This window comes from Blennius ocellaris (assembly GCF_963422515.1).
Source record: "Blennius ocellaris genome assembly, chromosome: 7".
Classification (NCBI taxonomy): domain Eukaryota; kingdom Metazoa; phylum Chordata; class Actinopteri; order Blenniiformes; family Blenniidae; genus Blennius; species Blennius ocellaris.
The window spans coordinates 11,174,389-11,200,911 of NC_137656.1; the positions used below are offsets into that span (position 1 = coordinate 11,174,389).

The 26,523-nt window shown below is 38.2% G+C and overlaps 1 protein-coding gene across 1 annotated transcript in view; it reads left to right on the top strand.

The window, feature by feature from the left end:
- The window catches only part of ipo11 (importin 11), a 115,790-nt gene that overhangs the window by 79,054 nt on the left and 10,213 nt on the right, over nt 1-26,523 (top strand). The window contains exons 25-29 of the mRNA XM_080499990.1: nt 653-748; nt 1,079-1,192; nt 1,648-1,769; nt 8,011-8,106; nt 9,665-9,749. Of these exons, the coding sequence (XP_080356116.1) occupies nt 653-748; nt 1,079-1,192; nt 1,648-1,769; nt 8,011-8,106; nt 9,665-9,749 (513 nt within the window). The remainder of the gene's footprint in view (nt 1-652; nt 749-1,078; nt 1,193-1,647; nt 1,770-8,010; nt 8,107-9,664; nt 9,750-26,523) is intronic.

Genomic DNA, 26,523 nt, shown 5'->3' on the forward strand with positions numbered 1-26,523 from the left:
TTGTTGGGTCTGAACACATTCCCAGCATTGTGATTTTTACTGATGTTCTTGAGCTGATTGTCAAAGTTCAGAACGACTATAAATTTGATAAATATTGTATGTAAAAACATGCTTTAATTGTCCCAGTAGAAAATGTTTTGGAGCAGATGGAAGTGCAGAAAGAATCTAAAATAATGCATTTTGTACACTAAAATTAAATAATTCATAAAAGTATTTTTTTGCTGATTCAGCTAATCAGAAAAGTAAAGTGCAAACACATTTCAAACCATGCACACCGTGACTGTATGTAGACAAATTACAGACCAATGCAAATGATTGCAGTTCATGATGTATGATGCATGGAGAATTGAAGAATCACCCTTCTTTATTTATTCAGCTTCAATAACTGACCAATCTCATTCAGAAACTTTGTGAAAGTAAGTCGTAAACTATTCTTTTCAGCCACATATAGAAAGTACCAATGATCTAAAAAATTTCGACACCTGTTTTAGAATCTCACAGACTGGCCAGGTGCTCCCTTCTCGATTTACGTCATCCTGTGACTGACCCTCATTGCATCTTTTTTTTCTGACTCCCTCCAAAGCTCTTCTGTGCCTGTTTCTTCTTTCTGACCCCCTGTGACGGTCTTGCTTCTCTCCATGTGTCCCTGCAGGTGGTAGAGATAGCTTTAAAGGTTAGCCCCACACTGGGGGCCCACATGTTCCAGCCCCTGCTGCCAGTTGTCTTTAGAGGTATTGTGGATGGTGAGGTGAGTTTCAGCATGGTGTCTTGCCCAGATATTTATTTATATATGTTGGTTGGTACATTTTGATATCTTCAATATTTTTCCTTGAATATTTAAAAATGGTTTAGCTTAATACCACCTCAAATGTTCTTGTACATTACTTCTTATACACCCTATACATCAGTGTTTGTTGATCACTCACCCCAGTAAATGGTCATTAGCAGCTTTCCCAGAATTCTGCCATTTCAGTCCTTTCTGCATCACTTTATCAAACTTAATGACCTGTGGTCAGCGTGAAAGCGTTTATGTATATTTATGGTTCTCTATTTGCATGTCATTGTGTGTGTTATGCAGATATATCCTGTGGTGATGTCCACCTACCTTGGCATCATGGGTCGCGTCCTGCTGCAGAACTTCAGTTTTTTCTCCTCCATGCTCAGTCAGATGGCTGCTGAGAACAGCCAGGAGGTGAGACTCGGTGTCTGCCCTTCAATTCTGTCTCCTCAGCACAGTCTTTCTGAGAGTCGGAGCAACACATAACTGCAAAGTGCCTGTTAAAAATCATTCTAAATGAGGGTTGAAGTAATGAGCCAGGGAATTGCAAATGGTAACTTTTCCAAGCCCTACATTTCAGAGTCGTCCTTCGCTGGGAAACTCTTGACATTGATCTGTCGATCCAAGAGCGGAATTAATTGCACCTAGTTTTGCGATAGTAGTGGGTTTTTTTTTTTTGCTGAATTTTATAGCAGCGGTAACACCATCATTTTTAAACATTAATACACAAAGCCAGTTTGCCACATTACTTGGCCTTTTCCCCAGACTTTATAGCTCTCACATTGTTTTTCTTTTCCTTTATCTAAAATCAGCATTGTTTTCCTCTCTTTGTCCACCTCTCTTCCTTTCCCCATGTCTCCCCATGCCAGGTGGACCAATTGTTGGGCACCATAATAGAGATGTGGGTTGACCGGATGGACAACATAACTCAACCTGAGAGGAGGAAGCTGTCGTCACTGGCCCTGCTGTCACTCTTACCATCCGACAACAGGTGACACTTAACATTCATTTGTGTGGGCATGTGGCTTTGAGCTGGCACAGCTAAGACCAGGGCATGTAAGGAGAAAGTGAGTGAAAAGTATTTTGTAGTTTGCTGATCAAAACGGTTCGGTTCTCCATCAACGCTATACAAGTAGCAGTCACGCAGAGCAGTACGAACGTTGTTAGCATACAATCCTACGCAGGTGGCAACGTTTTGTCGAACTTATGAGAACCAGAATGTGTCATCAGGCGGAAATATTTTATCGACACACACTCCAACACCAACATGAGTTTTGTTTTCTCCATTAGACTCTTTTCAACCATACAAACTACAATAACTGTCATGAGAATGCTTCAGGACTTCTGTTTTGATTATTGACTGATTATCTTCTTTGAAGAAAGATTACTTCACCTCTGCTGCGTTTGGTCAATAAAGTTTGTTCGTGTGTATCTGTGCAAATGTGTGCAGGATCACATTTTTAGTGGATTATTGTGCTGACAACCAACACCACCCTGGGGGACTTCTCTTCCCCTGCTGATGGGACAAATATGTACACGGAGAGGACAAGCCCTCTTACATCAAAACTTCTGATGGAGTTGTTGAAGTTTACTGAGCCATGCCATACCCAAAACATATCCACTGGAACAGTTGAGAAATGTTCACACCGCAGCACTCAGCAGGGCTGTAGTGTGGTGTGTGGGTAGAATCTGGTGGGGTTGGGGCTGAGTGTGTAAGTGGGATAGAAGTAGTGTCTGTGTAGCACGATGGTCGTGCGTTGGTGTCTGAGAATGGCCGGGGTGAGCAGAAAGTTCCAGTTTGTTTAACTTTGGCTGTCGTCGAGCCAACTATGGTTGCACAACCAATCAGTGTTGACCGTTGTATGAACAGATATGTAATTTCTACAATGTTAGTGCAGCAGCAGTGGCAGTATGTCCAGCAATTTAGCATTCATTGTATAGCACAATGGTCGAGAGGTGGTTCCGAATCGGGAGGTTGTAGGTTGAAGGTTGTTCCCATCTCCATCGCTCCGCGTGCCAAAGTGTCTTTGAGCAAGACACTGAACCCCAAAATTGCTCCTTCACAGCGCCTTGCATAGCGGCTGCCTCCACTGGTCTGTGGATGTGTGTATGTGATTAACAATGTAAAGCGCTTTGGGACTGCTCACACTGTTGAAAAGTGCTATATAAATGAAGTCCATTTACCACTTGGACTTTACAACATCATGATAGTCTCAGTGACTACGTTTATTAATTATCCACTTGTGTTAGCTTTAATTTAAGGAAAAAACGTTCAGGTAACAATGAATTGTCAGGGTGATGGTGTCAGGTGATATGTGCAGTGTGGCAGTTGATGGACATTTTGAATTCCTGCTGCTCCTCCTGATCTCAGACTTTTAAAACCATTGTTTGAATGATAAAGAGCCATTTCTCTCCACACACCTTCTTTATTGTCTACGAGCTTCTGAATCGACATTAATGGCACACTAATGATAGGATACTCTTCAGAGTGTATTGTTCATACCGTACTATTTTTCTTTAACTGAAAAGGATTGCTCACTTGAAGCTGCAAATGTCTCCTCATGCAGCCAGTAGTCTGACAGGTACTTCAAAGTCTGAGCTCTTCTCCCTTCAGTTTCTTTTTTGAAGGGAATCACGACCATGATTTTTCTTTTTAGGAAACTTCCCCAAGTGGTCTGAAGGAGTCACTATGAGGTTTATGTTGAGCTTATTAGGTTCTACCATGCCGTGTGATGTTGCACGTCTTTATCGAGATCTTGGAAAGCTCTGTCCAGATGCAGTAATCATCTACATTGACAGGCGTGACGATTTGTTACGATCCCCTCCTCCTCCTTCTGCAGCATCAATTGATTATGACAGCCTTGGCTAATTAAGTGCTGCATGACAAATCTACCATTTCGTATACAAGCACAACTAGAATTGGAAGAGGGCCATATCTTGTCTATTGTTGCCCTCAATATGATCACATTGTTTCTTTCGTTTTCTTTTCTCTTAACTTCTAAGGTTGTCCCGAATTTCAAAGTTTGAGCTGATTATCTGACAATCTTGATGACTGATAATGTTCTTCCCTTAATAGTATTAACTACTTACTTTAGAAAAAAAAAAGAAAAAGGTATTATAACAAAATAACCTTGAGAATTGGAGCTCTGCAGTAAAGACGGTTTGATTGAAGGGCGGTAGATGCATAACGATGTGTGTGTGTGTGTGTACAAGAGGGGCTCAGGTGAAATAGTGAAACAACAAGGAGCGGATTAAGTAAAGGTGGATGAGTACAAGTGTCTGAGGTCAGCCCTCTTGAGCAATGGACAATACACAATCGAGGTGAACAAATAAAGTACAGATGTCGAGATAGCAGAAGTGAGAGGCTGAGCAGTTTAGGGATGAGGTTAGAGATGCCAGGTTTGATGTGGGACCTCTATTATAATGGAAATATATAATGGAAAAAGGAAGTTGGAGTTGCCAAGCGGGGCACGAACAGGAAGTCCTTAGATGTAATGGAGGAGGATGGAGACTTGTTGTTGACACAAGCAGAGGCAGTGAATAGGGAGAGCTGCAGATGGATGATCGGCTGCAAAAACTCTCCAAGGAAGGAACTAAATGATAAAGAGGATTGGAAAAAGTTCATTTAAAAACAAGGTTTTTGACCAGGCTGGAGTTGGCTCTTCTCACAAATTAGCTGTCACATTTAGCTGAGTTGAAAGAAAAAAAATTATTGTTAAAGAACAATCTCATTTAAACCTGTGATCAAATTAAGCTGCTTGATAAATACAAACTTTATGGTATCTAATTAATTTCATTATTTTGAAATGGGTCAGTGTCTCAAAATTTTTGAGTGATTTCAAAATGTCTTTACGTCTACATTTGAATTAAAAGTGATTGTTTTATTTTGCAGCAAGATTAACATCAAACAGTGCTGTCTATGTTTTGGAATTGGTTTTATTTAGAGATCCTCTCTCAGCCAATGTTTCAACATTTTCATGGTGGTAGAAATGTTTGCAATGCCTGCAGAACCTTTGCATATTAGAGTTAATTAAATTGACACATAAACCAATTTTCTCTCTACAGTTTTGATATCTTAAAAAGAAAATTAAAACCAGTTAAATTTTCGATTTATCCATCTATACAGCAGCACTAATTTGGTAAGACAATAAGACACTGCTAGAGGGCTAAGAAACGGGTGCAGGCTTGTGATAATTACAGCAAAGACGTGTTTAATTTTGCATTTCTTATTAGTCATTTCTGATTCTTCTATTCAGTGATGTTAGATAAGTCAGGGATCTATTTTTGGGAAACTCCTGTCTTAGTTTGTATATAATGTATTTGTGTGGAACATGACTAACCTTTTAAAGATCTGTTAATAGTGATATTGGTGATAATCTGAAAAAGAATGTTGTACTCATTAGTGACCGGCTTCAGTTCATTCACTGTCTATGAGTGGCATTTTTGTTGTTGCTTTACTTTTGTGGCTTTTACTTGTGCAGCTTCATTTGTTTTTAATCGGGAGATAAATTAATAAATTAACTTTTCATCAATCATTGAATATCAGAGCATTTTGTGAGGATTCGACCGAGACTAACTTTAAAGTGAAGTGAAGATATTTGAAAAGCTAATTTTAGACTTAAGGTGAGCAGCCATGAGGTCATTCACATCAGTTACTTTTGTTCAGCCTATTAAATCCTCATCAGTGATTTCTCAGGAGCACCTTCAGAAAATGTCTTTCAATTCAAAACACAGATTCACTTAACACCTGATTAAGTTTTGGTGGGATCAGCTCAGACGTCAAGGCCATCACACAGTTATCACTCAATTTATGTGCGTGAGGTATCTCAGAATGATCAGGAAAGCTCTCCACTCTTATGCATGTTAACATGGACTTCAGTGAGGACTGTTTTTGTGAATAAAGATTTCAGAAACATCAAAACTGTTTATCCCTCAGCTCACTTGTCATAATATAATTTCTCTAATCATTATTACAACACTGTGAAATTAGATCCATTGCTTATTTTTTCTGAATTTAGCCTCAAAGTATAAATTAGGTGTTTACATTTAATTCTGACTTTTCACCTGCTGAACCAACTTGTTAAAAGTGTGTCTGGGCCTCTGATGTAACATTAAAGATCAAGCCAAGTGGATTATTCAGCTAAACCTGTCTGCTTTTGCAAAGAAAAAATGTTTTTCTACATCTATTATTATGTCCTAAAAATGTGTAATTCTTCATTCACATATTCACCAAAGACCAATTTTATCACTCTCGACAACAGAGTGGCATTGACACCAATTTTCCTCCCCTTTAATAGATTTAAGGGTCTATTTTTAATGATTTTAAATTGGCTTACAACCAGAAAGTCAAGAGGCAAACATTTGAATTGCTTCATTAGGAAGAGCTACGATGGCTGATTCCAGGGAGGACTGTTCCTCAGTTTGTCTGTATTTATTTCACTGTGCTTTCAGATCATGTCTCCATTTGTTGTCATTTGAATGACAGGCACCAAGCAGCAGTACTTGTCAGCTATTAGAACACAATCACGCAGAAGTGTTGGGCTGGATGGAATTAAAACACGTTTGAGCGAGTGATTAGGGATCTTCAATTCAATACCTGCATCCAGTTGTTTGCCGTGGCTGCCAATTTGATGCTATTATTTAAAAACTAGATGCAGAGGTGCTCAGTGATGTCGTTCACCCTCCCAGGATAATAGTACTGAATGAAAGGAACTGTTTAAAATTCACTCCAATACAACTTTTTGTTCTCTTGTTGTCAATCAAAACATGTCGGAATATTTTTTCCCCCTCCTCTTCTGGGGCTTTTTATGTTTCTGAGTTTAAATGTGTCTAATTTACAACTTGAGTGATACATTAATAGAATTTTATAATATAATGGGATGAGCAGTGCTCATGTAAGGGGATTGGGTTTTCTTAGCTAAATGTGCGCCCTTTAATAGATGAAGTTGTGAAGTTAATTGTTGGATCAGTTAAAGTCAGGATCTGTGTGACGTAGCAGATTAAATGTTTCCATGCATATTTTCAGTGAGCCGGTTTGGTCAAAAGAACAGTATAGATTGATGAAGCCACTTGGATAATGGGTGAAACGTCCTCCAAGAAATATGACCAAGTCCACTTGACCAGATTCACATAGCTTTGAATTACTTGGACGAGTTCAAATGTGCATAGACATATTTGTTACGAGGATTTCTTTGAGGTTGTGCTCGTAAAAGTTTTCACAGAGATATGGTAAATAACTAAAGTCCACTTATCAAATGTCAAATTATCACAAGTCAGACACAGGCCTATGTTTGCTTCTGGCTGATGCATCTTTTATGCAGCTTCTCGCCTCCAAATCTTCCATGTCTTACCAGACTTGATGCTCGGTGACCTTCATACAGCGTTGACTGGGGTGGACCAAGCCAAGCGCTTGAACTGACAGCCTTTGATGCATCAGTGCCTATACCCACTCACATGTTCACTTTATATTGTTTTCCCTTCCTGCTTTTTTTTATTCTTTATTGATATGAGAAAATCCACTTTCTTTCTAAAGCATTCAAAGCCAGACTCAAATAATTCGTCAATGACAGCTGATTTTTCTACAGCTTGGGTTCTGCCAGCCAGCAAGCTTGTGGCCAAACAGATTCTTCTCTGAAAAAAAAGTGCCACAGTGGCTGAAGTAATGATACAAAGCATCAGCCCACATTACTGTTTGTTCGGACAATAAACCTCAATTTTATACAATACAATTTTATTCTCTAAGCCTCACATTGTGTGCTCTTAGGAATAAAACCTGCCTTTTACAGTTGGAAAATCACCTTTGTCATATGTGGTTAATTAGTGGAATGGGAGCATGTTTTTATAGGATCATAAAAGAAGACAAATGTTTTCATAGCTCTGCTATCCACATTACGTTTGGCCTTTTCTTGACTACCCTGCGAGTTTCCCTTTTTAACAGTAATATTTTACCATTAGGTGTTTTATTTTGGGGTTTTCTTTGTACATTTGTATGCAAGTGTAGAACATTGACATGCTGGTGATTAATGGCCTTCTCTGCTTGGCCATATGTTTTTTTGACAGCCACTCTATCATGTTTAGTGTGTCCAGGATCGAACCTGGCTTTTGCTCTGGATTTGACCGTTTACATCATTGGACCATTACCATCCCGCCATTCAAACATGCACACACAAACACACAGCTGTTGAATTAATAGTCTTGTGAGTAATGAAGTTGCACAATCTGTGTGTTATCAGTGTGATCCAGGACAAGTTCTGTGGCATCATCAACATCTGCGTCGAGGCGCTCCACGATATCATGACGGAGGATCCAGAAACGGGAACTTTCAAAGAGTGAGTGTTCACACTTTTTTTTTCGTCTCTTTCACTGAAGGACAGACAGGGAAAAAAAAGACAAACGCATGTAGTAACACTTGTATATCATGCAGTTAATACCTTCCAGTTTATTTTCACAAATTAATGAAGGTTGCAATTTGGACAAAGCTCATGCATTATGAATGAAGATGCTTGAAGGTACTTGAAGCAGCACAACTGCAGCTGTGCTCCTGAAGCTTGACTCGATCGAATACAAACCTCTGAAACCTTTTATAGATTGGCATTCAAAAAACTTTATTTTTGAATGGCTGCATTGTGCTGAGGGAAGCTGAGTGACTATGTTGAACGGGACTTTGTTTTGTATAAGGTGATTCCAAGTAAAAAGCAAAGAATGTATTCTACGTGTAATTACATCTGAGATTGTGTGAAATTGAAAATATCAGACCAACTTAACACAGTTTGAGAATGAACAGTAAAGTCATTGTCTCCCTCTCCATGTCGTAGCCTACCCTGAATGGTTCTTCTGTGTTGTGATTGAAATACATGAGAATTAATCACTATGTACTGAAGCGATAAAACTAAATTACAATTGGCAAATCACTTCAACATAGTAGTGTTACTGCATATATTCCATCAGATGTTACATGGCAGCTTTAGAATAAATTGCCTGAAGTAAAAATAAATAGGGTTTGTTCCTTCTGATAGTGCTAAATGCTGGTCACTCTGTATTTTCAGGAAAGCCATATTGACTTTTGGAAGTTAGAGAAAACAATGTGGGACCACTTTATATTCTCTCTCTCTCGCTCATTAGTTGCTAATCAGCCACTGTGTCCACTTGCTCTTCACCAATGGTGCACCTCAGCGGAGAGTGTACATATGCTTTTTAGGGGCTTTTGTTTCACTATCAAACTGTGTCTGCTGTGGCCAAAAACAACACTGTGAGAGCAATGAGACAGAACCAAAGCATTGAAGTTGCAAGCTTATGAACTAAGCCTTGAAACTATTATTTCCCTAAAAAGCTATGAAGTGGAATTGCAGATTTTAGTTCAAGAAAATCATTTGAATTAATAGTTTAATTAAGTCAAGTTATTTGATACATTGTTATACAAATATTGAGATAATGAAAATACCTTTAGATTGAATTCTGTCAGTTTCTACACATTTTTCTGTTTTCTTTGTAAAAATCCATGTTCCTCTTATAGGAGAGATTTAATCTTTTTGGATATCAATGCGTAGACTTTAAGTTGTAGTAAGTTTGATTTCTTGTCAGAAGTTTATTCCTCTTAAAGTCAGGATATGTGACTTCCAAGACAATCTCCCTTATTTCTCCTCATAATAAGGATTAAGTAACAAGGACAAAGAAAATAAAACACTGCACACTGACTTTAGACGAAGCACAAAGGTCTCGCTTGTAATCCTCTCTGCATGCATATGAACCAATATGAATGGCAGGCAGGAGAAAATATGAGTGCCTGAGGATTCAGCCCCTTTCTGTGCGCCCGTTCTGAAATTGTCTCCCACTGTGCAGGTTTATATGTGGTTATTAATATTGAGTTGAATATTATTGTGTTTGCAGCTGCATGCTGATGAGCCATTTTGAGGAGCCCAAGCTGAGTGATGATGAGGAGCCTCCAACTGAGCAGGACAAGAGGAAGAAACTGGTGAGTCAAACACAGATCTAATTTGGCAATCATTAAAGCCTTTTTCCCCCCCGCTTGTTCAATTCACGCTTTAGATTTTTATACAAATAGCCCAAATAAAACATGGCTTTCTGCTTATTTCTGCTTTACTCTGTGTTCATTCAAGTGGCTTTCACTCTGTCCTGTGATCACAGCACTAATCCCCTCTCCTTGTGGCAATCCTTTATGCCACTCTGGCTCTCATGCAATATTAAAACACTCACAATCACAAATGTGTTTCTTCAGTAAGCAAAGAAGTAGGTTGTCACATTATGTACAAGTTCGTCCCGGAACCAATTGAAAACCACCTCACAGCTCCTGCAGCTTTCCATGTAAAGAACCACATAATCACTTTTAAAGACAACATGAATGCATGTATCATATAAAGCTCCACTGAGTCTTAAAATCAGCGTGAATGTTGGCGAATATCCATACATGGCCCCAGGGGGGGAGATGTACACCAATTAAACTGTACAGTGAGGCATGTATGTGTATGCATGCATTTTGTATGAGGATGTGTTCATTCAGTTATCAGTCACGGTGAGGAGGCTCAGAAATTCGAACAATCCTTAACGTCGCAGAAATGCTGTTTAATTATAGTGTTGGTGTGTTTTTGCGTGTGTGTAGCCTTTTTCCAAACGAGTGCTTGAGCAAAATTAAATGTATATAGGAATTTGATTGCTCTGGTGTTTGAATGAAGAAATGCTACTCCCTTCATTTTTGACTGTGACTTTGTGTGACTTTCCTAAATGCGGGTGTGTGTCTGTGTGTGTTTGCTGGACGGTATCCCAGTGCACTTATCACCTCAGCCCAGACCCTGACTTTTTGCTCCAGGGAATAGAGAAGAGACTTAAAGTTGCACCTCTCTGTGCTTCTTAATGCTTACGGCCCCGTGTGCTTCCAGTTGGGCATGAATGCATGTGTGTAAGTGACGGTTGTGCGCGCATACGACACTTTCCAGTTTGAAGGGAGAGTTAATGAGAAAGGAAGACCTGTGACATTTTTGATTATTTATTGACTCCAAGTTGGCGTTCTTTCAGCTTATCTCCTCAGCAGGTGTGCATTAACATCTGCATTTTTGTTTATGTTTGTGCTGGTGTGAGAGAACCTGTGAAAGACACAGGGTGTGGTTTGTAGATCAAAATAACTGCAGACTGTCTTGTTTGTGCATCAGACTCTCTTTTGACGATGTGTCATTTGGGCTCCAATTTTGATCAATCAGATCCATATGGCCTACACATGTTTTCTGCACAGTGTGCCGCTTAATTGAAATCTATGTCCACCATCTAAAGCCAGGTTGAGTAACACTTGGACAGCGGGTAAAAACAGAAGCAACCCCTGGAAACTGGCACTTGGGGTGTGAAATGTCACCTCCCTGGGGATGAGCAGGCTGAAGGTGCTGAAGTAATACCAAACAGATTTGGGTGGCCTCGTCTCAATACACAGCAGCAGTCTTACAACTAAAGTTCTGGATGGAGCCAACACTTTGTCCTCCTTGGATTTGGTGAAGGTGTTTGAATAGTCACCTCTAAATGAGCACGCGTGTTTGATTGTTCTCTTCGATAAGCAACAAAGTGCTTTTTAGCTCAAATTCAAGAAATATTAGGAGCAACAGGGTGACAGAGCAAATATTTTATAAAGAGCTCCACTTAGGTTGTTCATAGCTAATGTGAGCTCGGTGCACATATATAAATGTGTATATTGGCTTCTAAAGTTAGAAGAAATGTGTGTATAAAACAGAAGTATGTTAGGTAACGTACGTCTGCAGAGCCTTGGTGACTTAAAAAAAAAAACCAAAAAACATGCAACTATTTTTGTGATCAAAACGGTCTAACCCCTTACCATCATCAAAAACGAATGGAAGTTTTCAAAATGGTCAGATTAATTGTACTATATATGGAAATCGTCTTTAACTTGCTTTTGAGATGATACACAAGGATGAAAAAACAAATTGCAAAGCATTTAAATGGGCAATGTTTTAAAATGTTAAAGGGCTTCTTTATTCATTCTTTTTTTTTTTTTTTTTTTTAATCTCTGCCTAGGCTTCAGTTGTTCAGCATTGTCAATCTTTAGTCGTATTTCTGCTTCTGTGGATGAAGAGCGAGTTTGTTTAGTGTTCTCGAAGTTGTTGACGGTTCCACTCTCATTTTTGGGGCGATTTCGAAGGGTCGCCTCACTTTGATCTTAGCGTTTCAGACAACAAGACGTGGCTAACCGATGCTGTGTTCAGGCCTCTGTACTTAAATGCATCATTTGATTCTTGTGCTTCATCTACAAGGCCAGTACCATCAAATAGGACAGGCGACATCAAAGACTCTCTTCACCGGGTACTAATGACATGGGCTCTGTCTGTTGTGCTCTGGTGGCACACACCCACTCAAACCTCTTCTTTTCTTTTTTTTTCTTTTTTTTTACTACTCAGTAATGTCCGCTACCACGCACATACAGGTTTTTGTGCTGCATTTCTGTGAGTCGTTGCCAATGACTGATTAGACACCGACATAATAATAGAGAATGAGGGTGCCCAATTAGACACAATTGTGCAGGGATGAACAAATACATATTGAGGGGGCCGGTCACTCAACCCGGTTGGTGAATAGTGATAGAAACCACACTGTACGGCATCATGTTTTTAAGTTGTTGCAAAACTAAGCTGGAGCTTTCTTGTAAGGGGATTGGGGAAATAAAACCAGCAATTAGAAACAGGACGACAACCTGTACCCAATATGTCAGCTTTGCAAATAGACTTTTTTTTCTTCTTCTTTTTGTCTAATGTATAATTTAAAAGAAAGATGAAAGCTAATGATAGCATGGCAAATGTTTTTTGTTTGATTTTTTTTTCTGAATAATGAGCATATTTTCACTTGAAAGACATTACTTTGTAAGTTTTCTCAGTTTATTTTTATCCTTGAAGGGTCACAAAAATTAACACATTTAAATTAATAACAAATGTTAAGACTACAAACATGCCATAATCATGTATGAAATCTTTACTTTGTACACACACACACATATATATATATATATATATATATATATATATCTCATCCCAATAATGGAGATGGCTGCCATGCAATGTGCTGGCACACCATTGGCAGGATCCTAACATGAATACATCAACACAACAAGAGGGACGATCAAACCAGGAAGACGACATATTGTACTTGCTGTTCCAAGCATAGGCACACTCCTGAGCATCGTCTGTCATGTTTTGTCATGACTCCTTGATTTGATCGAGTGGAATCTCATCTCATCTCATAATTTTTGTAAATGGCACATTGCTCCATCTCTCTCGTGGTTACAAGTTTAGGCCATTAGGGAGCAATTGCACAAGTGCTTAAATACACAGATGTAGAAAGCCTCCATTGTATTTTATATATTAACACAATATGTTGGTAAGATACACAATGGATGTGCATGTTTAATGTAAATGACAGTCTCCTGTTTTAATCATGAAGTTTGACCCTTTGCTGACCCTGTGGTGGAAGTCACAAACGATCTTTGCTTTGTACTTTTTCTGCATCTCTCCTTTATTTTATACATATCTATATTGAGCAACACTAAAGTAAAAGAATAGGTTGGCTTGTGAATAACACATTTGGTATTTGATGTCATAGAACTCTAATTAATTTGTTGAATTAGACTTGATGACGCCCTGCTTTTTTTCCTCTCTTGTGAATTTATAGTAGTATTCTAGGTCAATACAAAAGAAACCCTCCCATTTTTCAAAGTCTCATTTGATAAGTTTTGTTTAATTTGGTATCGATTTATTGGAACAGAATGCTTTGTCTTGTTATTAATGGCATTTGTTCAGGATGCGTTACTGATGAGATTTTTGTTCCAGGCTATTAGGCTAATGAGGGTGTTGTGCGTCACATGTCTTTCTGCAGTTGTTATTGTTAACATAATAAACATTATTCTCGCAGCTGGAACAATTATGTTCAGATTCAAAAGTGATTATGCTAGTTTTCGTATTAAAAAGCTCAGGGTGCTTTTCTCTCAGCATCACTGAGTTGCGTCTCAACCTAAAACCCGTGAAACGTTTACAGAATCGTCTCTCTGACGAGGAAATTGAGTCGAGTCGTTCCACCACGTTTTGTGGATTTGGTGTGCACTTGTCACACGGTGATTTGGTTTTCCTGCCCAGTTTAATAACTTTAACAATAATATATCAAGAATGAGCCATCCATACGTCTTTTATATCATTTATTCATATTAGGTTTTCAGCACAGACAATCTCACTGACAGTTTTTTTTGCCATAACATAGCACAGGCTGCAGTCTTATTTCACATTTTCATGTCAATAATAACCAAAGTAAAAATATGATAGTCAAAACCATTCTTCAAACTTGCTATAAAAAAAAAAAATCCATTCATTATATTAATTAGTCTTAAGTGTTCTGATCTGAAATTACGGATTTTGTTTTATCGTACGGCTGCTTCAATGGATCTGTGTGTTTTGATGTTCAATAATGGTAAATCTCTGAGAATAATGCTCCACAGTATTGTCTTATATTTCTCAGAGTGAACCAAAATATTTATGCCGAAGAACAATTTTTCATTATTTCATTGAAATGAACGTTCAAACCGCCGGCAAAGGTCTTCTGGAGGTGTGTATTTATAGGAAATGAGCTCCGCTGTGTTGTGATTTCAATCTGCGCCACACAAAGCGATGGCAACGAAGACTTGCTATTCTTGCTTCATTATTGCTCCCTCTTCTCAACCAGACATCAGTGTCAGCATAATTTGGTTTTGTTGAATAACGGACCCCTCTGACAATGTTATTTCGCAGTACGAGATATAAAGATTCTCCTTTGTGTTGCCTCAGGCACACACAGCCATCAAAATGAGTCTCCATCTCTGCTGCTTCTCAGCATTACAGCCATTTGTCCAGGAGAGTAGAGAGCAGGTTGTCAGGAACATTGCAATGCTGGAAAAATACACGGCGAAAAAACCTGAGTTTCCGGAAGAAAAAGTTTCTTCAATGGACTTTGAAGAGATTGTCAAGCTCGTATGTCGGCTGTAAACGCCTTGAATTGTTAGATTGTGTCCATTATGCATCCACTTAGTTTCTCCATTATCATTTAGACTCTAAGCAAATCTATGGATGGATTCAAAGTAAATTTATTTCGACCTAAATATTAAACTCAAACTTGGAATTATGTAATCGCTGATCACATAACTGTTCCCATTTCCACTCAGATTACTTTCATTCAGTGGATCATAACGGTGTAATGCAGGATGACAACTGTCTAGGTAAATGTGATTTTATAATGTAACGGTCATATCCACTTTTATAGGAATTCATTAAAAAACAATGCTTCCGCATTAGTGAACTCAAAGGTGAAATCCAAATGCATATTTGGCAGCTGTGCCACTAGAAATGCATTCAAAGTACCAATCAGAGGGTACAAGATACAGGAGCATTTCATAAATATGAATATTCTTTATCATGCAGCATTGTTTGTAATTGTAAAACAGACTAAATACAATATTCTAGCAGTAATTGAAGCTGTACTTGTATGTCTCTGTAGAAACCGGTACTCATCATGGAGATAAACAAGAGGTGATAGCCAGCCTTTTTGACAATTTCAGGACCTTTCACATTCGGCGCTGTCTCCGAAACAAACATTCAAAGAATTCTGGTCCAGATCAAACAGGGGAATGTGAACACGCCCTAAGCTGCAGTGTCAAGGCGAATGCCAAGTTTCCCTTCCCGATAAAAGAAAATCAGATCAGTGTGGAACCATCAAAAGACTGCCAAGCTCCTGAAGCTGATTCATGAGGCAGGCATAAATTCTATATCTATCATTTATAGTGGCCTTAAACATTTATCGTGGGTATCTACATAATGATAAAACTCCTCCTTGGCAACACCTTAACAACACTGTACCCTGCTGTCATCGAAATGGCAGTCCGGCATTAAAATGCAATGCATTCAACCATGAGGAAGGCTAAGATAATTTTACCCTCTTACGCTTGAGAGTCTTTCATTTTCCAGCTGTGCAGATCAGATGATTCAGTCAAAAGTATGTTGAGGATTTTCACCTGTCAGCTCTTTAGATTTATTGGAATTTAATTAGTCTGATTTAAGTAATGAGCGTAATTGATCTTTGCTCCAACAATTCACTGTTGTTAAATTGATCCTAATACATCTTAATTACCAGTGTGTAGTGCATTCAGTCTGTATGTGGCTCATTACAGTGGGAACCAATCTCTTTGATTTGATTTATTGCTGGAAGAGATTCACTCTGCTTTAAATTCCTCTCTCGTCTTGTGATCTCAGGTTTAGAATTTGTCATATTAATGGCTCATTGATCTCCGGAAAGGCATGTGAATTCTTTGATTACACAAAACTTTCACTTCAATTTACAAAGAACAAAAACCAGAAATCTTGCAATATTGATAGCACCAATTATGAATTCTGCTTCACAGGCGTTTGTGAAGTCGGTTGCATATCTTAACTATGATGAAATGAAAATGAGTGAAAACTACCATCATGATGGAATTCCTGTGCCCATGCGTTTCTCATTTGACACTTTTTGCTGCTGCAGCACTTGTGAATTCACACGTTCACTCTGTGCTATAGGCTTTAGTTAATAATCTTTTTCTTTTTAATTGTTCTAGAAATATACATGTTAGCTACTGTGAGACTCTTAATTACTGAACGTCTTATTTTAGTGTATAAAAGTGTATTTCTATTTCTTTAATGAATATATGCTGTATTTCTGATTCCGCCACCACAATGGTTCGTAGTGTGCAAAAGGTTGTGTGTGTGTATGTATGTATATATATATATATATATATATATATATATATATATATATATATATATATATATATATATATATATATATATATATATATACTACCATGTAATAATGGCCAATAACATAATATCTACCAATAATGCAAGGCGTTTGGCCTGTATAATGTAGTAGATGTAGTAGTGAGGACTGCAGATGTAAACTCACTACAGCTCAAATCTGCTACGAGGCATCTTTTCTTCAAAATTAATGTTTTTGTACATGGTCCCTGAAAAAATAAACAAAATAAAAAAACAAATGTCGTAAAAGTCAAAGCATAATAATATTTGATCCATTATCATGGTGACATTTTGCCTACAATTAGTGCTTATAAAAAAAAAACTAATTACTGACACTGTTTTCTGCAAATAATCAAATTTTTTCTAATTAAGACTGAATCTTGTAATGCTCTTTAATTATGGAAAATTGTGAAATTATATTCAAAGACAATTTGAAAGACTTTTTTCTTCATAATGTGTGTCTTTTAATAAATGTTATTGTCTTGGTTACAGTCTCACCATACAGTGAATCCTGACTCCTGCCGTTTGGTATGTACTGTAGCTCCACATCATTGCCAGTACACAGCCATAATGTCCGTTTCAAGATTTCTCAGCAGTGGAATGAAGACTGAAGACTTCAGTGTGCTAATATTGCCTGATGAGAAGGCAGGAGCTTCTGTTGATTTTCCTTGAGTAAAACCTTTATTGTGGGTAATGACTGGGCCACTTTTGTCATTCTGTTAGCATTGAGCTGCCACTTTGAGGGTTTGAGAGGCAAAAGAGCTCTAAGTTGTTGCTTTCAGCTTTCAGGCAGCCAAACTCTTCAGTGTGAAGATTTCTCTTCGTTGAACTGTATTGACTGATGTATCTATGCATCGAGATCGATTTGACAACTTTGAGTTTTGTGCCGATCTAAAACTGAACTAAGCTTCCAACGCATGGAAAATGTCTTCTCGAAGTAATGTTGTACATGCAGAGTATTGCAGAGTTCAAAGAGAAAACGTCCTCACACTTCTCTCATTTCAAGTGTTTTCAGATTCTCATGGAGTAGTCTGGTGAGGCAGAGGCCTTTGGATAATCTATTTTAATTGAATATATTTTTCTTTTGTATTTCTATAATTGACTTCTTTTTCTATTAAATTACACCATAATCTTCTGGCATTGTAAGCATGGAGGTATAAATTAAACATGGTTTACCCTTATGGCCCCTATAGCAAGAGGTACTGGTTCTCCCAACCTCTTGCTCCCTTTTTTCTTTGGCATTTAATGTCCATACCATCCATCCATCTTCAATACCACTTCATCTTGTTCAGGGTCACTGGGTGCTGGAGTCAGTTCCAGCTAACTGTCGGTGAAGGCAGTTAGCCTTGTCTTATTGAATACTTGAAATAAATGACCGATTCCTTTGAAGGACTTCATATAAAAGTGTCTAAAAATGTTGCATTGGTGTCAAAACGGCGGAAAGCCAAAGACAAGAGCTCAAATTCTTCCGACCCTGTTTGTGACAGATTATACAGAACGCGAAGAGGCTCAGATCTTCGGTGCCTCACCCTGTGAACTCATTTAAGTGGTTGAAATTAGACTGAAATAATTTTTGTAGCACATAGTTTCGAATATGTTTTTTTTTGTGTGTGTTTGTTTTACACTTGAGCCAGATCTGGTTCATTAATTTTTTTTCCTCTTTTTTTTTAACTTCTCATAAAAAAAGCTGCATCAAAACACACAGCCGTGGTAAGATTTTCTCAGTGTGCTATTGAGTAATGTTTATCAGAAGTATCTCCTTTAAATGTCACAGAAAAACGCAATGAGATTCTCTCAGGGAAATGAGCTGTCAGAGAAACCAAAGATAACGGTGGTATTGTCAAAGGAAGTGAATTGATCCGACAGCGTCTACGTCTGTGTTAGTGACCGTCATTTTCTCTGCCTGTTTACAACCTATCTAACCATCTTGCATTGATATAGATTTTCCCAACAGGCAAATATGTATTCCAGACATTACTAAAGCCTATTCTTTCTTCTGTGGAAAAGGAACCTGTTGTATTTCTTATAGCCAAGTTGAAATGAGTCGAGTCTTCTTGTTTTTTGGGGGTTTCTTTTGTCCATCTCAAGTAAATACTGACAATTTGTGAATAAAATCTTAAATTGTTTTCAATTATTAGAATAAAGCCTATATTTTATTTTGGCTCGGTTTAGTGGATCTTGAGTGGTTTTGAATCTATTTGAACTCTGGATGTTGGTAACCGTTTCTAATGTGAAATAAGTTATGTAAAAGTGTCTCATTCCCCATCCACAGCTGTTGCAGTGATTTTAAAAGGACCACTGATGGGTTTTTTTTAATTGCAAAGTAAATATCCCATTGAGATTCAAAATTAAAAAGTTCCTTTCTTTTGTGTGTTTTTCACTCTTCTGTGCATCCTAACGACATTTTACAAAGTTCCAAGCTGTAAAAGTTGCTGACTGAATCCTTCTCTTCCTGAATTGTGTCTCAAATGAACAGAAATTGGTCTTTTAGTGGCATCCAGATGGCACACCAGATTTCAGACGGGATGTCGCGTATCTGAGTTTGACCCAGCTTGTCGCTCAAAGCCCCAATTGCAAACCAATTCTTATTCACTTCCCATCACTTAGCCAAATCCGCTTAAGGGAAGGCATGCAGCAGCAAGTCAAAGAAAAGCAAGTTTTGATTTGTCAAAAGTATTTATCAACCTGTGTTTGTAGATGGCGATCAAGACCATTAGGTTTTTTATGTAGTTTGTGCCATTTCCTAAATTTTTCATGCCTTTTCAAAGATGTAAACATAGAAACAATCCCAGCCTACATGTTTCAAATTAAGATATTTGAGTACTCATTGCCCAACGTGGAAATCCATTCATTTCTGTTTGAAAACTCCATAAATCGCTACCTTGGACCCACAAATATTGTAGCAACTGAAAGCTTGTTTTAAAAGGCAGACAACAGACTGATCATACATTTTGTTTCTTCAGCATCACCATGTATCTTATTGTAGAGCTCAAACTCTCCACAGCTGCTGTCATGCCCCCCCGCTGATTTTCTTCTGAACACAATTAATTTGCGAGTTGCCTGCACCAAACAAACCTTCAACACCTCCATGTTTTTTTTTTCTCCAGTGCATGAACATATGTATCAATGTGTTCATACTTGTTCAAACTCCCACACTTAAAGGTAGGATTTTTTTTTTTTTTTTTCCCTTTCTCCCTAATGTGCCCTTGTGACACTCTGCTCGCTCTCACATTTACGCCCTCTAGTACAATACTGATTAGGGTATTACAATTTGTGCTGCCTCATTTGGTGAGGAAATTACTGCAATCAAGCTCCAATCCTCCCTCTCAGTCAGGAGACCATGAACTAATGAAACCTGAGAAAATAAGAGGTAGAGGTATGTGTGTCGCTGTCCGTTTTTGTGGGGTCTCTTTGTGGTTTTGTCCTTGATTCACAGTGACTCACAGTGACTGTTGCTCCGACCTCTCCTGTCTCTTCCTCTTGAATGTAGTAACGCTGACTTATCTGCATGGTCTTATCTGCCAGCTCACTGCTTGGCTTCTTTTGTGTCCTGTCTGTGTCTATAGTTTATTTTCTACTTTGTTTGTGCAGAATACAATGAATCAATGTAAAGATTTGGCTTATATATACAAACGTCCACACAAGCATTTTCAACAAATGCAATTTTTATTTATTTTTTGTTAGTTGTTTTTGTCTGTTATTTCAATTAGGAATTTGATCACTCCAAGTCACAATTAAAATACGACTGACTATTTATTCTGATGTAGATGGGGTTCCCTGAAGGGCAGTTTCTGTCATCTGACTCACTTATTTGACTTGAGACTGAAGTTCTTTGAGAAATGTACAATTTCCGAGCTGTGATACTAAAACATGTGTGACGCAGACTAACTTGTAAGATGCGAAGAATTTTTAAATATCAGCTGAAGTATTCATACTCGGACCAACAACAGAGTTGCTGTACAGAAAAGCCTTCAGGCAACAGCAGATGCTTCTGTTTCTCCATCGGTGCTGTACTCGTAGCGACTCACTGAGCTTCTCCAAAGAGAAATGTGGGAATCTGCAGCTGCAATCCAAGCTTCTGAAAATGAGTCATGGACGAGTGTGGACATGCTGTACAGAAGAAATGTTCTTGACTGACTGTTGAGATGGTAAAGTGGTCATTTTCACCTTTTGTTTGACTGCTATTTGGTCCTGATTCTGTAAGATACCATGTAACTACAACTAAATTGCATGATTGATTGCCTACGCACCTCACAACACATATTTTTTCTTTATCAAATATGCGTTCATCTGTTCAGCAATGCTCAGTTATATCTGTAATTGGCCACCATTCAGCTGATAAGTATACTGATGGAATGTGGTATACAGTACAAACAAATGGAAAGCTGAGATATAACAACCCATGTACATATGAATGCATACAAAAATATACCCATTAGAATCTAGACCATTTGTCTATACAATCATCATAAAAACATAGATAAATATACATATGATGATTATGAACCATTCATATTCTATTTGACTATTTAAAAAAAATGCTTAATATACATTTTAGATACCGTGTGATTAAAACACACATTAAAAAACAAACATTTTGTAAAGTCCTACCTAAAAAAAGGGAAAATCAATAAGAAGAAATTAAGAAAAGATGTCAAGACCTAAGAAGAAAGAGAAAATATCGTGTGACCTCTGTAAATAAAACTTGAAGGCCAGCACAGGAAATACATCACAGGAATGTAACCCCAGTTTGTGCTAAAATGTGAGCTGATCCACACCTTCTTTTCAAGCATGTCAAGTACATATGCAATCACAAACACAATTGCTTTTAGCTATTCTGAGTCACATTCCATCTGGCAAATCATTTTATTTGCATAAACGCTGCCCAGTATTTTTGTGTTCTGGTAGATATGTCCAATGTTGCACATTTAAATGAAACGGAATGAAAAGTGCTTGTCATTTGTGCATCTGTTGTGTATAAGCCTCAGTGAGATGCTTAATAGATCAGCTTCCATACAATATTTGTGCGTAATATCAGTCCAATATAGTTCACCTATGTTGTAGTGATATCACAACCAAGCTGAAATTTGTTACTGCATTGCTCCTTCTCATGTGATATTACTTAAAAATAAATAGTTTTCGTAGTAAAGCTGCTCCATGAGTAAATAGTTTTGATGTATAATCAGACTTTTACAGAGAAAGGTACTTGCTGCTGAGTATTCTTCCTGTGGCCAGTTACTGTTTCTGTGGAGAGTAGGTGTATTTGTGTGTGTAACACAACATACTTGCAAACAGGACATACATTTGATCAGAGGGAGGGAAAAGTTTGTTCAGCAGAAACAAAGAGTGGCTGGTCCCAGGACAAGAGGCTTCTCATCCAGGCTGTGTGTCTGTTTTAAGAGCATGTAGAGCCTTTGGTAAGCGCACAGTTTTGGAACTGAATTGCTCTTCAGCTGCCAGTGAGTAACAAACCATCTGAGAGTTTGGGTTAGTCACTGCAAAGATGCATTTTAGCTTCAAGATAAACATCAGGTTAAATATCTGCTGCCAGATTTCAAATGTTGAAACTTCCCTTGAAAATAGACGGAGGACGTATTTATGTTTTTCGATTTGAAACTAGTTTGCTAGATGAGTAAATCAATAATAGTTTTGCATATATTTACACAAATTCATGGTGTGTTTTTTTTCATACACAGTGCCGTGTTGACAACTATCTCTTGTAATGTTGGCATTGGTATCTGTGCTTGCAGCTGCATGTTTGGCATTACTGGAGTAACAGATACTTTTTTCCATTTCAATTTTTGGACACCCCTGTGCTCTTATCCACATTTGTATTCCACCATTTTTTTTTTAATTGAAACTTTGAATTTATCTGGAAAAGCAACATGCTCTCATCTGTTTCGCACATCACAAATGATTTTGTTGGGTTTGCATCAAGTGTATCAAGATCTGTAGGGCGGGAGCTTAAAGGAACTGTAGCAGGTTCAAGTATAGCAGAATCATATGAGTAGTTTTGTCACACTTTATTTTTCTTCTAATTATAAAATAAAAATACATTAAAGCTCCTGCCCTACTTAGAAGTGAACTTTCCTAACTATGTAATTCATATGAATTAGAAAATAAATTATAGTTACAAATGTAAGTGTAAAACCAGAAGTGTGACAGGTTCACCCGTTGCAGTGATTTATATAAAGACTTTTAATGGTTAAAGTGTCGAGCATGCTTCAAACTGTCATTTTTAATTCTGTAGCGATCCCAACAAGTTATAATGTATTAAGAGTTAACTGCCCTGCTTAACTTGGACTTTAATAGACATATATTTGGTGGTATTTTGTCTAAAGACGCCTCAGTTTCACATTTCCATTTCACAAGATCTTGAAGAATCGGTGATCATTTTAGTGGCCTATCAAGCATTGAGGCATGTAGACATATTTCCGTTTCCTTTGCAAGTAATTGTATGCACATGTACACTTGTATATATCCTTCAATGAGACGGTGTCTATGGGGGCACCAGTAGATAGCTGATGGTTGCAGGAGTTTGGGGGGGCTGGGGTAATAGGATTAGTCTCAGGAGGCCCATTCCCGCCACGCCAGCACAGCTCTGCCAACCAAACACATGCATACACAGAGAGACTTTCGCTGTCTTGAATAATACACATTAGCCACACTCTCACTATGCTTCCATAAATACTGGCATACGAACACATAAACAATCCTCTGCCATCTTATTCTTTGATGTTCATAATCACAGTCTATTAAATTCAATCTGATGTGTTCCCCCGAATGCTTGAATTCCAATGACTTGAGAATATTTAGAACATATTGGCAATTTTGTTTGACATTATTAGTCAACTCAAAATAAATCCCACAAAACAAGCCAAAGATATCATTTCATGTCTCTGTGTTTCCCATTATGTTTTTCCAAGCCACGTTCAAAGTTAACATTAAAACATATATTCTTCTCAAACTTAAATAATCTAATGATTGCTGAAAATTATTTTCAGCTGCAGGTTAGTATCTCTACAGAACTCTACATGGGAGTGCAGGTTGAACAACGATGTGTACGTTCAATGTTGTTGCTCATAAGAGTGTTCAGTTGCCCCCGGAGGTCGACCCAGTTCAGAACTGGTTTGACCTATGAGACAAGTGTCAAATATGAGCCTTAATATCCTCCTTTAGTCCAATGAGCTATGCTACAGCAAGCCATAACCGACCTGATAGCTTGTCTGTATCTCCATCTGATGGAAGCTCCAGAAATGTGTTGATATCAGCCGAGCATCATTGAGCAAACCACACAAACAATTCAGACCTGCTTTTTTGTTGTTACTGCCATTGGAATATGAGGCATGTTCAATCACCATGGAAACATGACCCTCCTCCAGTTGGCGCAAACTGTACCAACACCCGTGTCTGGAATTTTACCATTTATTGCACACCCTGGTGCCTTCATAAAAGGCCCCTGAGTTGTTGGGCTTTCTGTTTTTCGAACCATTTTACTGGGTTTGGATGTTCCTGGTGAGAGACATACATTTTGATCATTTCATGGGTCACTGATTGTTAAATCTATTTTTTAGACATGATTTAACACGGTACTTTAAAATCAGTAGTGAAGAGCTTTTGATCATGCTTTTTAGTATTTTATCTTTTAAATCTGTTCTGAGCCCTCTTCTCAGCGAGAAAAGCACTTGGTTTCGACTGAAGTACATTTGCACCTAGTGATATTAATCAAGTCTTTATTAGTAGTGAAGCTTGTGAGTCAATGTGCAATTTATCAGGACTCTTTATTTGGAGCTCCATGGCCACAATCAAAGTGATCATTTTATTACTCACTATCTTGTTAGAAAACTATTCAGCGGTGTGTCTAGGCATCATTACTTTCCAGCTGGTTGGCACAAATAGGCCTATTTCACAAAGGGACACATGCAATGAAGCACAGAAATTTTAAGTAGAGGGTGATTTGCAAATCGCTGGCGTGAGTAGAAGTCACATCAAAATGTAATATCAGAGCAGATATATATATCCTAGCATATTTATTTATTTATCTTTTCAAGTGTAGGATTTCCATGAGGTAAATGTGGACAGAGTTTTACTGCCATGGGCACTCGGCATCATTCTTATCATCATTATTGTCGTAATTACTTTTTTTTTTTCCCTTCCATGCATATCTCTCATATTTTTGTGTCCAGTTTTCCTTTTTTTGGTGGGGTTGTCCTTATCTGCTCACTAGGCAACTACCAAACCCTCTCCACTTTCTTCACATCTCATTTGTGTCTCTTTCTTTTCATCCTGCCTCTCATTTATCTTCCACCCTCTCAGTGGCGTGAAGACCATTGCAGCTTTATCAGTGAGCCGCAGCAGGGAGCTCGTCACTCTCCTTCTATCCTTCACTCTCACCGCTACTCCTTTCCCCTCATCAGCGCTCCATTCCTTTTTTTTCTCACTTTCCTCATCTTTTGTTGCATTTTGCCATGGCGTGGAATATTTAGATGGTCTGCCATCAGGCTGGCTTACGTATTCTACAGCAGGTAAGATAAGTATTGAACTAAAAAAATCTGAAAAAGCCAAGACACCAGATGAAATCAACCAGTAATTTGAAAGCAAAGCAAAGAGCTCTCTCCAGACATTGGCAAAGTTATTTTGCAAAACATACCGATGTTTTTGCAGAAGTATTTCTAAACTTCTGAATGCTTCAGTGAGCACAGTAGGGGCCATGATCAAGCAGTGGAAAGAACATAAATTCACCATGTCCCATACTGGCAAACTTCATACAATCGAAGGAAGGATGAATGAAAAAAATGTACCGAGGCATTCCTGTTGAAAATCTGCTGCCAGCTACACAGGTGAAGATGAAACCAGCGTGGGCATTTCAGCACGACAATGAGCCCGAACACACAGCCAAGAACACCCTCAGTTGGTTTCAGACAAAGTAAATAAAGCTGCTAGAACGGCCTAGCCAATCACCTGACTTGAATCCAATTGGAAATCTATGAAAAGAACTCAAGATTGTGAACTCTGAAGAGGCCTATTGAACCTTCAAGATTTGAAGACCGTGTGTAAGAATGATGTAGTATCACCTTGACACACCTGATTATAACAATTATTAGAGTCAACCTTGTTACCTGGCCAAAATCATTTCGCAAAAAAAGATCAAATCAACATATTTAACATTGGACCTAAGCAAAACCCATGCTGAACATCAGCTTTGACTTGTGTTCTGCGACATAACGTCCACAGCATTTCTATGCGCAGAGCCGAATTCAACACAAGCCACTTTAGATTGTTGTGGTGGGTTTTTTTTATCAACTCACTGAATTCACCGGCAGCCTGTAAAAAAGTATCAAGAAGTCTGCAAAGATGAGGTCTTTCTAAAGTCTGACATGGTCTACGTTTGAACCACTTCTAGCTCTTTCGCCTGTGTCCCCTTCACATTTCATTCAGACTTTGATGTAACTACACCAAAGTACCTGGAAGTGGACCAAGATGCACTTTTGTTGTCAAGATGTCTTTTTTGTTTCGTGTGCACCAGTGTGCAGACGGAGCTGTTACCAGGTCATTTACAACGGTGAACAACACACCTAAAACATGCAGGACAGAGAAGCTTCAAGACCAAGATTTGAGATCACTGTTTATAGTTCTCCCCTGGTCACCCCATTTTTCTCTAAATGTGTTGCTATTGCAGCACCTTTCAAGGGAACTCAGCCACGGCAGCAGCCCTCTGTACACAAACCACTCACTGATCGGCCTCAAATGTACATCATTTGTTGTTTGAATGCTTCTGTGTTCTGTGCCTCTTTTCAATTGAAGACCCTCATTTTTATTTTAAAGCCCTCGTGCATTTCATAATCCTCCCACTCTCTCCATTCTTTTTCTGTTTTTTTTGTTATTCATATTGCCATACCTCAAACACTGTCCATTTTTTTTCTTCCTAAA